Consider the following 17,563-nt stretch of genomic DNA (forward strand, 5'->3'; position numbering starts at 1 on the left):
AAAAAAAAATTTATAAAAGAAAAAAAAACAAAAGTATTTCTTTTTAACTTTTCTTATTCATTTAATTTTAAAATAATATTCTTTTATTTAGTTAAAAGTTAAAATAAATTATTCATGGTTAAAAAATTTTTAATGTCATTAAATAGGCGAATAAACTTTAAAATCTTAGGAATTTTTTTGGTATAATTTTATAAAATAATTTTTAAAGCTTTTTATGTGAAATTAGTATTAGAAATACGAATAGATTTCTTGAATAGAAAATCGGAATGTTTGATTTTAATCAATTATTAAATAAACCTAAAACAATAACTCGATAGTTTCTTCTAATTGGAATCTTAAGTAATAATATTAATTAGAATACTTGCATCATAAATAATGAGCAAAAAGCAAGTTAACGGTGACTATTTTTAGTTTGAATGCTAAAAACTTAGAGAAATCAATCAAAAATTATAAAATAAACTAATTTTTGCTTTTCTTAAATAATCAATTAATTTTTGACAATTTACACAATAAGTTTTTTGCAAACCTTAAAAGCAAAATTCAGGTGCTGCAAATTGCCTACATGCCCACCAAATTTCTAATTAGATCAATATTATCTCTAAAAAATGTATGTAAAAGTCAAAATACACCTTTATATTTCATACTGAGGTAGTGAAGCTAATCACTACTTTTATGTAGTGGTAGAAATAAATAAATTCCACAGTACAGCAAACTTAATTTTCACATTCAAGATAAGAGAGGTAATAATTAAAACCATAGACAAAATTCAAATGAATTCAAGCGTTAAATTGAGTTTCGCATTACATTCTGAGATAAACAATAAATTTAATTTATAAAGTAAAACTTAATTAATTTGCGGCAAAACTAATTTGTCACAGAAAAAATAAGTCATCAAATGGAATTTAGTTTTTTGTTTAATTCAATTTAACGATAAAATTTATCTGATTGAAAAAGTGTTATGATTGCCATTCAGGACATGTTGAAAAATTTAAAAATTTATGATATTTAACAAACTATTTTGAAAATTTGCTTAGCAATTTTGCTTGGTTTGTGTATTAACGCATTTCTTCCATTAAACATCAAACACATTGTATGGAAATCCATTGATTAATTTTGATAAAAATACAAAATTAAGCATTCAATACAACTATAGAAAATTAAGGATTCAATACAGAACAATACAAATGATTTATTATTCCTACACATTTTTTTTCACAAAATTGTTTGAAAAAATATTTGGAAAATTCGACAACTTAATGCAAATTTACTTTATTAAATTTTTTAAATTGTTTACATCAAAATGAATTAAGCAAAAATTTTAAGTTGATTTGCGTATAATCACGTTTTGCTACACCACGCATTTTATTACAATATTTTCACTTCATTATTAAATTTTTGGAAAGTCTCTTATCTTTATAAAAAAACAAGAACAAAATTCATGGAATAAATTAGCTACGTAATAATTAAATTGTTCATTATGGTATGTACACGTGTACGTATGAATGTTGTATACTTGCCGTGTTCATTTACAAATTCAAAAATATTAAAGCGTACCTAGTCATATTTTAACGTTATTCATGAATTTTAATTATTTTCCTTTCCTTTATTGAAATATTTCAGATTTTAAACCGGATAAACGCAACGGATTTTTTAAACTGACACTTTCTTGTCCAGTCTGCTATCTTTTGAAAAGCTCCTTTTTCCAGAATTTCAATATCTTATGATATGCAAGGGTGGCTAATTCTGAATAAAGTTAAGCAAGGTTAAAATTTTTCAGTTCTATCCTTAAGAACTGCATTTTCAGAAATACCCAATTTTGAATTCAATCTGTTACTCATTGCAGAAAAGTCAGTTTACATCACTTTCTTTTGATAATTTTTCCACATCGTAATAGTGTACCGAACTAATATCCGAGTGACTGAAAATTTTAATTATTTTTGAATTTTCCTGTTAATTTCGCAGATTTACGAGCAAAAATGGCATGGTTTCGTTTTGGGCTCGTCTTTAATTCTTAGCCAATTTCAGTATTTTAAAAGCGAATTAAATTACTTGCCCTTTTTTCGTTCCTACTATCGAGAAAATTTCAAGCAATTTTTGAATATATCTTTATTTTAAGTGTGCATATTAATAAACGCTTTATAATCCTAATAGATTTAATTACTCATTAGAAATCATCTCATTTTGTTAAGTATATAGATATAACGTAGAAATCAAATTTATCAAAGAACATGAAAATATTACGTAATTGAAAAGAAAATTCAGTACAGAACATATAGAAAATTAAAATTTTGGTATTCATAATCAATCCTTAGAGAACATAGTAATAAATCATTCATAGAAGATTTAAGAGTATATAAAATTATACGTATTAAAGATTGATTCGAATAATATTATATTTAAGGATTTAAAAAGGATATGTGCAAATATTTATAATAATTTGCATATCTATAATTTAATCTGTAATGCATCATTAAGTTCTGATTACTGTAAAATATAGATATAAAGATGAAATATTCTCTCTAGGGTATAGTATGTGTATGTGATGTAAATATGGTAATCCATACGGAATTATATTGATTTTTGGCGGTAAGGAAATTATATTCACTCTACAAATTGAATTATAATTGTATTGATTCATAATGAGATACATAATGTGTTAGCTTTGGTTAAGTTGGTTTAGGTTAGTGCAGTTAGATATACCTAAGGCAGAGACGCCTGATGTTATAGTAATAGATTTCCAAATCCTAACTCTAACACGAATCAATATGTAGTTCCCATAACACAGTATGAAATAGTTCTCTGACCGCTTCGTACTTTATATGTCCTCAAGTTTCTTACTTTTACTTTCTTTGTAGTTTCCTTGATCTGCGGTGTCTACAAATATTTACATGTTTATATATTTAATTTACATTCTTTCTCTTCAAATTTCAGCTGCGTTTCTAATTGTCTATGTTATAACGTATATATTCAAAAATCTCTAAGTAAGTCCATCTCTTCGTTTTCTTTATTTTCAATCCTTGTTATTTTTTAATTATTGTATGTGATATGAGATGAATTGAACTTCAAAATAATATTAACCAGATCGCCTACAGCCTGCTTGACGCGTTGAATTTCATTTAAATTTCCGCCAAAATAAGTTCTATGTATTGGTATGGTAAATTTTTTGTTTTCTAAAACCTTATTATAAACTTTAAATAAAATTATTTAAATATATTTGATTTGACGTGTCAACATAAATTCAAAACCTACTCGAATTCGTATGATAACTTTAATAACATTGAATTTCAAATATCAATCACTGAATTATTTTTACTGACCGAATTGCATACAATAAGGGAGGTTATGTGATGGCACTTAATTTCGCATGTCGAGTATTCAATGCAAACCCTTTTCTCCATGGTAGGGAAACGTAAGTATTTTGTAGGGTTTTCGATTTTACGATTCTTATCATATTTAGCGAACTAATTGACGGAATTTCTTGAAATTTAATATATGAGCTTAGCGGAAGCAACTAATAAAAAACTCAGGGAATTCGGATGACAAAGTGCGTCACTACTAAGATTCAATTTTAAAAATTTTTAGGTATGTCAGCGTGGTCAAAAATTTGAAAGACGCATTTAAGGGGCATCTTCATTTGTGCAACACTTTCGTTATACACGTTGCGTTCGGTTATATGCCGATTAACCAAAAACTATGAATAGAATGAATGAACTTTTTTATTTTTGCTTTCCTTTTTCCGATTTGAATTGATATCCTTTTAGAAGAAGTTACAAACAACGCACCAAATACGAAATATAAGCGATTTAATAGGATATGTCAATTCAAATCTTAATTTTATGAATGGATATAGAAAATGGTAACATTTTGACGAAGGGTAATATCATGTAGAAGTTCAAGAAGTACAAAATCAAAGAAACGCAGAACCAAAAATAAGAAAAAGAAAATATGACGGGTTTGAACTTTTTTTTTTCTTGTTCATTTTGTTAGCACCAAAATTTAGATTTTCTGTAATAATAATAAAAGGATAATAGAAGAAGAAGTAAAGCGCAAAGTTTAGAAAGTGAGATGATTTCCATTTTTCATTTTCGGTTATGTGTTTAATAATAAAAAAAATATTTTTAGGCAGAGCAGAGAGCAAAAAAAATTTATTGTATTTGAATAAATTTCTGATAAAAAATTACATTTTTTTTGGAATGCCGTTCATTTCTAATACAAACGAGAAAAAAAAATAGAGTTGACCTTGTCAACTCTGTGATACCCGTACGAATTTGTTATCCTATGTGCGAATAACTAATGTGCCATAACTAACTATGGGGCAGACTATGCCTTTAAGTTGCCGTATTACCATATTAATTTATAAAAAATTTCAGTACTATGTGTTATTCAAAATACTGGTTGTGCCAAACTAATATTGATGTTGTATGGCAGCTACCAAAAAGAGCCAAGAAATTTTAGCGAATTTTATCAAGCACATCGGCCCTACTAATATATTCACTTGTGTGAAATCTCAATATCACAGCTTTTATAGTTTTTGAGATATAGTCAAATAACTTTTGAAGTTGTATGGCAGGTACCAGAAGGAGCCAAGTAATTTCAACGACTTTTATGAGACACATTGGCCCTACTAATATATTCGTTTGTGTGAAATTTCAATACCATAGCTTTAATAGTTTCTGAAATATAGTCAAATAACTTTTGAAGTTGTATGGCAGGTACCAGAAGGAGCCAAGTAATTTCAACGACTTTTATGTGACACATTGGCCCTATTAATATATTCGTTTGTATGAAATTTCAATACCATAGCTTTAATAGTTTCTGAAATATAGCCAAATAATTTTTGAAGTTGTATGGCAGGTACCAGAAGGAGCCAAGTAATTTCAACGACTTTTATATGGCATATTGGCCCTACTAATATATTCGTTTGTGTGAAATTTCAATACCATAACTTTTATAGTTTCTGAGATATAGCCAAATAAATTTTGAAGTTGTATGGCAGCTACCCGAACCGGTACCCCAATCATGTCCAATTTAAATAGGGTTCTGGCACTTACTACAATAAATCATTTGTGAAAATTTGGTTAACTTAGCTCAATTAGTTTTTGAGTTATCGTTCGGACGGACGGACGGACGGACGGACGGACGGACGGACGGACGGACGGACGGACGGACGGACGGACGGACGGACGGACGGACGGACGGACGGACGGACGGACGGACGGACGGACGGACGGACGGACAGACAAAGCTAAATCAACTCAGAATTTGAAGCTGATCAAAAACATACACTTGAGTCTATATCTAACACCGTTATTTCTTAGCGTTACAAACGGTAAGGCAAATTTAGTATACCCTTCGAACATACGTTCGTACGGGTATAAAAATTAAAATTTTGTGAAATATACATGTATATAAGTTCTAGTACTTAAGGATTCAAATGTATAGTCCAAAAATAACTACAAGGGGTGTTATTTTAATTAAGCTGCCAGTTATAATAACGTTATTGTAAGTACTGTCCGGCACTGTCAACATAAGCGCAACTGATGTCAATATCATCGTTATCATAGAGACATCGTTCGTTTAACTCGATAACTATCAAAGTCATGCTTTGAGTGTTGTCATGTTGATTAAATTTTCGATAATTTTGCAGATAGGCAACATTTTAGTGTTTTTTTAGTGTTTAAGTTTTGACGTTTAATGTTCATGTTTTTTTTTATTTTTTTGTTGAAATTCATTTAAAACTTAAAAAAGTAGAAGATGAAAGTCAGGATAAACTGTAAGTGGTCATAATAAAGTAAACAAGGTTATTTAACATAACAAGTAATTTTTTTGTTAGTTATTTGACTTGTAATAAAAGTATCGTAAAAGTCAAACTGCAATATATCAATAATGTCAATTGACAGTTGATTAACGAGCAGGTTCGCTTAGTCCAACGTTTGCTAGCTTCAACATTTCTTCCATTTATTACGTGTATCACTGAGACACTCCATAACTTTTTTTGCAGTAAAAAAAATAGTCAATATATTATTATAACGAAAGTTGATATAGATATGAAATCAATATCTTAAAATTTACATAAATGTCATACCAATATGCCACAACATTTGTATCTGGGTGTCTGTTTTTTTTTCTGGTATTTTGAACACAGCAAGCAATAATAATACCAAAAGGGGAAGAAAAAAGCAAAAATTTTATGTAAGATTTGGAAAAAAAAGTGAACAAAACTGTGAGGATTTTCACTTGTTGAAGAAGATCCAATAAATATGAAAACGAAAAAATTATTCCATTTTGAAAGCAAAAGTAACTTTTTCTTTCTCTTCTTTTATTCGTTTTTTTTGACAAAACACAGAGAGTGGAAAAAATAAGAAAAGTTGAAATATTTTTTAATATAAATTTTCCTCATGAATTATTTTTCTCTTTGTGCTTTTAATTGGATGTGGATAATGTATGAATACAAAAAAAATAGTAAAAAGGAAAATGGAAAATTTTTCCATTTTTTAGACTGGAATTTTTGATTTAAAAGATTTTCTATTTTCTATTATATTTTCATTTTTATTTTTTTATCTATAATAAGTATAATAATAATAAACAAAATCTATTCAAGTGAATCAATTTTTCAAGAGGATTCAAATAATATTTTTAATGATATTGAAAGTGAAAGTTGGTTGAAAAGAAATTGTAACTTTAAGTAAACACAATTTTTTACATTTTGTATGAGTAAAAATAAAGTCATAAAAATGAGTATAATTGATTTTAATACAATAGGACGCGCTTAACAGATTAAAAAAAATTATTTGGATCAATAATTTTTCTCTTATATGTTGGAATATAAAGAATATGACTACAATGAACTGAAACTTTGGGTGCTGTACCTATGTACCTGTTGTTATATTATACTACACGTACCGCAAATTCAATAATGTAACATTATTTTCGTAAACTAAGAGGTGAAGTAATTTTTAAATTGTGGTATATCTTTCATGGAGTCACTACAATGTGGCCTTTTATGGAGTCTCATTTGTGAGCGAAAAACTATTTGCATCGGGATTCATTCAAAACACATAGAAGCAACCGTAAGTTTTGAATTGAAAATTCAATATTGAAAATTATTTTAAATTTTGTGTGTTTCTTATAATACTAATAAGCTTTGCTTTATAAAAAGTTTAAGTACGGTATTAATACGATTACCGTCTCACACCTTTCAATACCTTTATATTGTACAAAAAACTGCTATAGCTTTTGATACATTTTGGAATACAATTTTTACAATATTAATACGTACTTTGACGCTTGCTTTAAAATTTGTGCAAATGTTATTTTTAACAAACTTGATTAAAAACATAGCATTTTTATGTTGCATTTTGGGAAAACACTTAATAACTAGCATTTTATTGCTGAAAATATATGCTATTTTATTCACATGTATAAGAAAAGCGTGCTCGATTTTTTCGATATCTAATTTACATTTATTTTACGTGTCCACTACGTATAGAGCGCATTGAGGAAAAGTGTACAATGTCCACAGCTTTTACTAATCTTGGTTGGAATGTGATACTTTGTAAAGTTTACGTATTAAGCGCGTTATTGAAGTCACGGATACTGTAAAATCTAGGTATATTTGAAAATAAAGTCTGTTCTTAAGTTTGATAATCCATCTTTCTGTATTTGTAATCTATATGAATTGCGTGTAAGATTTACATTAGAATTATATTTAATTAATATTAAATTGTTTTTCTTTGTTTATATCCAATGAAATTTCCAATATTATTTCCAATTAAAATTAAAAAAAAAAATAATTTTTCATATTTAAATAATAATTTGGTTACTCACATTTTAATGAATTCAAGAAAAATAATTTTTTTTCATGACAATACTTTGGAATTCATTTTTAAAAATAATTTTGCTTGTAAATATTCAATAAGCTCAATTATAGTATTTTCATGTATTTGTAATGATTCCTGATAAAGCACTTAATTGACAATAAAGATGTAAATAGGTATGTGTATAAGAGATTTTGTTTTATAAATGTTACCAATTTGTCAAATTTTAATGCTCAATTTATAAATAATTATGTACAGTTTTTGTATATCTAAGAATATTAAATCACCTTTTATTTTTCTTATTAAAAAAAAAATATTATTTTATTTAAAAATAATTGGTTTCCATGTGAAAATTTAATATATGGTTTCCCAATTTTTTTAAATTAAGATCTCATTTAAAATGATTTATAAAATGAGTTTGTTTTATGATTCTAGTAAGCATAAATAATGTTCATTAACGCCGAACCTAGGTGTGTAATCGATTACAATTACGATGTACGAGAGAGAATTTATGAATGAAAAGTAATTTATTATTGTGAAAAATGTGGAGAATATTTTTTTTATAAATATTTTACTCCGTAAAAGTTGTTAGTAATTTTCTTGGAGAAATCCAATAAATTATGCAATTTGATACACTTTGCCTTTTATTATGTGAAATTTTTAATAAATTTTTACTAATATATGATATTAGATTCAAGGCCGTGAACACAACCCTTCAAAAAAACATTTAGTCATAACAAAATTTAATAATGTTTATTTAATTATTCTTACATTCTTACAGGTAATTTGTCTTATAACTTAATTAAAAAAGAAAATAATCTTATTGTTTAATTTAACAAAAAAATTCAAGCATCCATTCTCTCCCATTGAAATTCAATAAATTCTTTAATTATCTGTTTATTTTTTTTAAAATATAAGCATAAAAAAAAAAAACAAAATTCTCTATTTTAAGAACAACAACAAGTTGATGCGAAATTTTTTTTTAATAACCTGTGATGGCAACCACTTTAATTTAACGAAATTAAGTACCGTATATTAAAATGACTTTTACATAGTGATTTACAAGTAATTTTCACTTCAATCAAACTGAATTAATTTAAAATAAACGAAAATTTTTTAAAAAAATACATGTTAAAATTAAAAAAAAAAACACTGCTTAATGAAGATTTAAATTGTTTCCCTAAAAATTTAAAAGAAAATTTAAAAGAAACTCGTATATCACAGTTAAAAAGCATGAAAAACGAAAAAAAATGTAATCGCCAAAAATCCCTCCCTTTTAAACCTCCCACTTAAAAAATTGTTAAAATAAAAAATAAATATTCTTAGAGCGAGAACGTGGTATCCAATTAAGGCATCTGTATGCAAGACCATACCAATTACAACATATATTACAGTAAACGCACACAAAGACAAATACACTGTTTGCTTTATAATGTCACATTTTGAATAAATTAAATTCCATGAGTTTTAAACCAAATCTTCAAAAAATAAAAGGAAAAAAAAATTTAGAAATAAAATTTAATTCTCCTATATATTCGGCACGCTCCTTAATTTTCAATTCTCTTAAAGTCTGATTTCAATTTTCAGTTTATTATTGAAATATTTTTGTTGAATACAAAAAAAAATGAGAGCACAAAGTGAAAATAATTTTTTTTTCTTTTTGTACATTTTATTTTAAGAAAATGTAAAAAAAAAAATTTTTTAAGATCAAAGCAAGTTCAACATTATTTTTGACTGAATAAAAAGACCTTATAGGAATTTTACAAACTTGTTTTTGATTATATAATAGGTTCTATGTATATCTATACATACAATATTTGAACCGTTATGCATTATATTTTGCTCGAAACAATAATAATTTTTTGTTGAATTTTCACTTAATTTTATGTGATTTCTTTGGAGGAATTATAAGTACATAGTTAAATAATATCGTTAATTGTCTCATTGTATTGGAACTAGGTAAACTAGATGGTATACAAATGAGTTTAACGAGTTCATGAGGTATTTTGAATTCAAAATATTGTTTATTCGATTCATTTAAAGCGGATAAATAAAAACGAGCTGCGAAATAAATTTCGCAATTTATTCAGTTCATTTAAGGAGGGCAAATCAAAGGGACTGCTTAACAGAGATACATATGTGGCAGTTTAGAATTATGGGCATAACCTACTCAGAACTTGCATTTTAATAAACAAAAAAAATAACGAGTACTTTTTTATATCGACATGTTTTTGTTCATTCGATTCATTCAGACAGGACGAATCAAAAGGAGCTGCGAAACAGGTATTCATATATGGTAACATGAAATTTTGAGCATAACCTACTCAGAACTTGCATTCTAACAAGTACTTTTTCATATCGACATATTTGTGTTCATTCGGTTCATTCAGAGAGGACAAATCAAAGGGGTTGCGAAACAAATAGAGATATATGTATGATAGTATGGAATTGTGCGCTTAACTTAAGAATGCAAAAAAAAAACTGTTTTTAGGAATCAATTTAAACATTATGTCTTTTATAGTTTTATTTAATATTCCCTTAAATTTCGAATATGAATACGTTTTTCTAAAATTTAAAAACAACATTTCTGCATATTAATTTGCTATTAAAAATTCTTCATATCACTTCTACTAAACAATTTCGAATTGAGAAACGTATGAAAGTTTTAATAATTGTAAATTAAATAACTTGAACGGCTTATCGCTTTTCACTGTTCTTAAGGGGACTCTACAACCATCTCTCTATCAGACCAACAAAATTATACGGTTATAAGTTGTAGCTAAAAAGAAAAATAATTACTACACAATTTTGTTCTCTAAAGAGAGTAGTGTAGCATAATGATTTGGTTTCGATGTGTCGGTGATTGTGGGAATTCTCATTATTTGATTTAGTAACCATAAAATAAAAATATAAACATGTTATGAGAATGTAAAAAAGTACACAATATTTGTTTATAAAAAAAGTAAGAAGAATAATGAGAAATTATAAAAATGTCTTTATAATTTGTCGCTGATTTTTATTTTCTTCTTCAGCATATATAACTAAAGAAGAGGAGGGTAATGAAAGAATTAGCCAAAAATTTTAAAGTTTATTTTCCCGGGTGAATAACACTATGAATTTATATGATGGTTTTTCTTCTAAAGATTTAAAATTTTTTGAATACGTAATGATCTTAAATATCGTATTTGTTTCAATTATATTTTATTTTCCTTAGAAGTAAAATTTTAAAGATTTTACAAAGTTGTTTGTTACATAATATAATAGGGTAGATTTTATTTTTAAAAGAAAAATTAAATAATATAGTATTTGACTAGAAGCGCCAAGACTGTTATGCAAAGATAGTCCGGAGAATAGAATGCTATAATTAAAGTATAATTGTATAATTTTTGAATTTTAAACAACAAATAAATATAGTTGTAATTCCGTTATTCTTTACCGCTTTTAATTCACAAAAATTTATAAAATTTAATACTGTTAAAATAACACGTTGCTTATAATATCAATTTCCGTTATTTTATTCTTCTACAACCAATAATTTGAAAAAGAACTCTTTCTTTTTTGTTTTTATGACAAAACAAAATTGTGAAACCAAAGTTATACTGGAGCTACATTCACTTTTAATAATATTACAAATTAATGGGTGACTTACAAAAATTAAGAAAAAAGAAATACAAAAAAACTGCATTAATTTTTTTTTAATCAAATTGACTTAGGAACATAAATGACCCACAAATTTTTATTTATTCAAGACGACGAGCCTATGTCTGCTTAATATTAAAGTATAGTATATGGAAGAATAGAAAAAGAAAACAATGTAATGAAAATTTTGAGAGAGTTGAAGGGCATTTTATTAGGGTTTTCACTTTAAACTTGTTCGTTCTCATTCTTTTTGCCTTGTTATAACCTTTTACAACTCGAATATGAAAAAAGAAGAATAGAAAATCAAGAATAAAAAAATTAAATTACAAAAATTTTGTCCCTTAATGTCAAAAGATGTCGCTTTTTATTTTTACAAAAATTTAATTAACAAAAATATTTTCTTTAGGGGTCGGGTCCCAGTCAGAGGAGAAACATGTACCTTGAAATTAGATAAAAGTAGAATATATACATGAAAAAAACATTTTTTTTAATATAAATATTTGGTGTTATTTTTTAAAGCAGAGACTTGCAGGGAGAACGAAACAGAGAGAGAAAGAAAGAGAGGGAGGAAGGAAATAGAAAGATTTGAAAGAAAAATATCCTAAAATGAAATATCAGTTCCATTTTTTACGGTACTCCCTATAGAGAAAATAAGTAAATCGTTTGAATTTATTTTAACTGTTGAAAAGTATGAGAAGAAAAATTACGAGCGGACATATTTTCATAGAAAAGAAGGCAAAAGAATCTTTAAAATAAATTTAATATCTAGTCTAATAATTATTTATTATTAAATTTGAATAATTAAAAAGGACGAAAATATAAAAGATTTAATGTAATTTTTTTTACTTTAGGAAATATTCTTTTAAATTAATTGGACATATTAGAAAATTTACTCTTGGTAGTCAATTTATGTATATTGATTGATATATGTACATGTATAAGGGAACTGAAATTTTCATAAGGCATTGAAATTGAGTGTTGGAGTTAGAGGGCTATAATGGTACGAATAATGTAAGGGAGAACCCTGGTAATTAATTGTACCCAGCACAAAATTGCAAGATTTATTAAATATTATAAACAATAAATGTAGAAGAAATTAAATATTTTTCATAAAGGATAGGAGAAAATTGGATATTTGTTTTTTTTTTTATTTTATTTTTTAAAAGCGTCTAGATTTATCAGAAAATTCTCAAAAAAAATTAAGTTAATTATTTTTAATATTATTAAAGATTTTTAATATAATTAAGTAGACTTTCTCTTTCTTGTTATTAAAAATAATTATTGTTAATGAAAATTGAGAAAAAATTTAAAGATAATTAATTTTTAAATTTTTATTAATTTCAAAGATTTTATTGTCAAATTTTTTCAAAATTAAAAATAAATTAAATCTTTACCAAAATCTTTTCATAAAATATTTTAAAAATTTTTGAAATTTAATTAAATTTTTCTTATCAAAACTTGAAAAAAGTTCCCTAAAAGTATGCAATTTTTGAGTAGCACTCCTTCTATTGTAACTATCCGTTTATTTGAATATAACACATAAACTCTTATTTTATTGTAATAATGATGATAAACTATTAACGTATATGATTTTAATTTTTAGTATTTTTTAATTATTCAGAATCAAATTCAAAAAACGAAATATCTAATGATGGTAAAAATCTTAGAAATTATTTTTAATTGAATATTTATTTAATACAATAATTAAACATTTAATAGTTATCGAAATTGAAATAATCCTTTTTTATATTTTGTAATTTTGCGGTTAATGAAATTCACACTCAATAGAATAATATACTTAAAATAGTTTTTTGTTATTTAAAATATTTTTATAATGGTATCCAAATTATTAGAAGGAAATTGCAGTGCTGATAGAACTAATTAATGATTATCACTGAAGGAATTTGTAAAAATTTCAATATTAGATTTGGCTTTGCTTAAATTACACCCAAAAAACATTTAGGATATTAATATTACTATTGTACGTGTCATCCTAGGTTATAAGTTTTAGCTTAGTATATTATTCAAAATACGCAATAACTAACAAGCTATCAATAGATGCTCAGTTTCTAAATGATATGAAAGTCGGTGCAGTATTCAAAATAATATGACTTATTTAGTAAAACTACTTAACTAGGGAATAAATATTCAAATATACCATAATGACTATCTCAAGTCAAAATCAGTAGGTAAATAGCATTCTTTCTATAAAATTTATTCATTATGCAAGCACTTAGTTTTTCACGACAAATCGTGTTTTTATACCATCTCATAAATGCTGTAAAAGTTACGTGTATGTATTAAAACTCTGCAGTTGTCTGTGAGCATTGTAGAAGATAACAGTAAATGAAAATTCCAATTGAATTTTCAGTTTAGTAACCATATTGTATACAACACATATCCTTACAATAATGATTTCATTTCCAAAATTATTGAATACAAAACAATTTGTTTTTTTATTTTCAATTTTTTAGTTAACAATTTTGATTTTTTAATTGCAAAATTTTTAGTTCCTGAAGGCGATAACCCATAGTATTATTTAATAATTAAATTTCAAAATTAAAATATCCGTATAAACTATAAAACGGGCATCTAAACACACAGGCACACACATAAAATACAAATCAATATATATGAACATTTTATATATAAAAAGGCGCTAAATTATTTGGAAATTATTTAAACAGGTTTATATTTAACTTTTTCATTCTATTAAATAAAATTGACAGGATAATTAACTATATTTTCTAATTATTCAGCAAAAAAAAACAATAAAAATTTATGGGTATAATTATGAAAATAAACATTTAAAAATCAATTATGTTTTTTATAAAAACTATTTTGGAATTTAATTATAAAATCTCTGTTCTTTTTGCTTTTCATTTTTGTTTTTAATTAATTTTAAATCATATATAGGAATATCTAATTAAATGCAGATGGAGCTGAAATTCAATAGACATTAAGAGTAGACTCGTATTATTTTGTTTTAAATTGAGCTTATCGGGAATAGTTTTAGGGAAGAAAATTATGGGTTTGTTGCTTAATGTGCTTACAGGGTTGATTTGTCACTGATGCGCTCTTATACTGTTTAATTTTTCTTCTTGCATTAATTTAATTGTGGGGGGAGACAAAATTTGAAGTTTATTGTGAGTTATTACCTAATTAGTTTTCATAGAATTACATACTGTAAGTACTATACGGTAAACAGGAATTTATGTGTACTTTTTATAAAAATAAATATTTACAAATCTCCTAACTTACAAAAAATTTGAATTACGTCATACTTTGCTATTTCGAAATTTGCTATTTGTGTCCATTTTTTTCTCCACTTCTTTAATATAGTACCAATCTGCTTTCTACGTACGCGAAAAGCAACTATGCAGATCGACATATTACCCAAATAGTTCAAAATTTTACGCGAATTACAGGTAAGAGGTTACCTGCACTGATTACCACTCTATTTTGTAAAAAGTTTGTTCTAATGTCAATTTAATTTTTATCTCCAACTGCATTTTAAAAATATTTTAATAAATTATTTATGTTATTAGATATTTTAAAAAATATATGTACTTACACATTGAAACCGCTTATTATATATACTATTCTTTAGTTGAAAAATTTTAATCCGATTTATTCGATTGTTATACGAATAATTCTCGTTCTGATACTGCAATTGTTTTCGATAATAACACTGTTGTGGTGGCTCTTGTTGTTTATGCTGCTGGTATTGTTTACTTTTCTGTACTTGTTGTTGTTGTTGATGTTGTTGATTTCGCTGTTTTTGAAAGTGGTGATAATAATGCATTCTCTTTTAGAAAATACCATCAATAGAGTGTAAATCATTTCGTTAAAACAAAAAGAATAAATTTGGAAAACAAGAACAACAATATAAACAAATATTTTTACTACTTTGGCAGTACTCTGTTAATTGAATTTAAAAATAAGTTTTTTTAACTTTAACTTCAATATATTTTTTTTCAATATTTTTTATGCTTATTGAATTGTTTTTCTTTAAGAGTTATATGTATGGAAAAATTAAATTTGAGAGTGAGATTAATTCGAAATTTCGTTTCTTCCTCTCTCTTGTCTGCTTTCTTTTTTTTTTTGCAAAGAAATTATTATAAATAAACTGGTTAAAAACCCAAAATCAAATCGAATAATAACATTTTATTTTAATGATTTTCTCTTTTATTTAATTTTTTTTTTGCGTTTTCTCACTTTTTATAAATCACAGATAAAAAATAAATTCATTCATTCAATTCGGATCATTTATTATAAATATAAAAATTATTCAAATTGTAATTTTAGTTTTTTTTTTAAGTCATCTTTCTTTGATTTCACTTTAAAATAAAATAAAAATAAAGTTGGATTAAACCAATGGATTGTAAAGCAGCACTTTTCCTTGAACAAGTAAAAACATCGCTTTTAAAAATAATCTACTACATTATTCAAATTATGTAATTTTATTTATATACCAAAATATATCAATTTATTGCATACATTTCGGATGAGTAAGAAAAATTTCAAAAATTTGAAAAAAAAAATAACGGGTTTACAATATCCACTAATTTCAATCGCCATTTTGTAATTTCAATATTCAACTTTTCAGTGCTGCGTTAGAAGAAGAATGTTCCAAATGCCAGTTTTTGTGATTTCGTTACAATAAATACTCAAAATATGGCACTTTTAGAACTTTAATGGTCTATAGTGCTGAGAGGGGAGGGGGAGATAAGAAAAAATTTTCCTCTGCAGAAATAAGATTTTACTAATGATCTAATTATCAAAGAGTTTAAAAGATCTAATTTCTATCTCAAAGAATGTAAAAACTTTGTAACGCACAGACGGACGAACGAACGGGCAGAATGAAACTAATAAACGGGTTTTTCCTTTGTTTTTTGGAAAAGCGCTAAAAGAAAAAACGAAACTGAGAAAACAAAACGAATATAAGGAATCAATGCAAAAAAAATAAAAATCAAAAAATCTTCGTTTCTTATATATAAGTATCACTGATCCCTGAGATGTGATCCTTAAAAAATTAAATTTATAAGTATATATATTTTAAAATTCCTTGCAATTTTTTCTTGAATATTACCAGAGTAACCCAGTTAATATTCCATTGTAGAATGTAGAAAAAAAAATCCAATAAAAACAAAAATTTTATTTTTATTTTTTATTGTTTTTTTAAAATCTCCTCATTTCCATTCGAATATTGCAAGTTGATCCCTTTTAATTTTATTTGTTGCCTTTTTTTATATTTTTATTTCTTTTCTGTGTAACATAATATATAATATGTATATACAAATGTTTGTATATTGTAAGTATTGCCTTTAAGCTCTTTTTTTGTGTTTTACTTATTTATTTTTGTGTTATTTTGTTTTTTATTTTCTGGCGCTCTTTAATTTATAATAATGAGATGATACAAGTTTAAAAAAAACCTCTCAACGTGTTTGTCTCTTTAATTTTCAAAACTTTTTATTCCTTTTCTTTTTTTTTTTTTTACAATTCAGCTTGTAAAATGGATATTTGATTATGTTAAAAATGAAGTTTAACGGTACTGGAATTTTCGGTTGTTGTACTCGTTCTGGTTGTACTTGACATTTGTACATATAAAAGAGAGAAAAAGAAGAAAAGATATTGTCCTAAAAGAGTGTGATGATGACTTTAAAAAAAATTAATAGAACCGGAACGAAACAGCTCTGAAAGTAGGAAAAACAAAGAGAGACAAAAAATGAATTAGAATTTTTAACTTTATACTTAAATCAAATTGTAGTTTTTAGAACTTTTCCAAAAAATTTTTTGAAAAAAGTGCTTATTAGTTTCACTCTGTCCGTCCGTCCATCCGTCCGTGGACACTTTTTTTGTTTACAAAACTTCTACACCCTTGATGATAAAAAGCTGAAATTTCATACGTACATAGATCTTCACTAGAAACTTATTTCCGTAGAACAAAATTTTTACCTATCTCCCCTCCGCTAGAAGTTATACCACCCCAAAACACTAAAAATGGCCTTTTTTAAATATTTGTTGCAATGAAATGTTGCATTTCTGAAATTTTGCAAACGCAGAAAGGCAGCGGCTTGCTTCTTCTAGTGTGGTATACTATAGTT

General features: G+C 25.8%; 1 protein-coding gene across 3 annotated transcripts in view; it reads right to left on the bottom strand.

Moving 5' to 3' along the window:
• The window catches only part of LOC129619220 (beta-3 adrenergic receptor), a 136,819-nt gene extending 121,108 nt beyond the window's left edge, over positions 1-15,711 (bottom strand). For all 3 annotated transcript variants that reach the window (XM_055534363.1, XM_055534364.1, XM_055534362.1), the window contains exon 1: positions 15,031-15,711. Coding sequence is in view for 2 of the 3 variants with exons in the window: in XM_055534364.1 (XP_055390339.1) it covers positions 15,031-15,034 (4 nt within the window). In the remaining variant the exon portion in view is untranslated. The remainder of the gene's footprint in view (positions 1-15,030) is intronic.
• Positions 15,712-17,563: the final 1,852 nt, after the last annotated feature.

The sequence above is a fragment of the Condylostylus longicornis genome, unplaced genomic scaffold (genome assembly GCF_029603195.1).
Source record: "Condylostylus longicornis isolate FDR11 unplaced genomic scaffold, ASM2960319v2 ptg000011l, whole genome shotgun sequence".
Lineage (NCBI taxonomy): Eukaryota > Metazoa > Arthropoda > Insecta > Diptera > Dolichopodidae > Condylostylus > Condylostylus longicornis.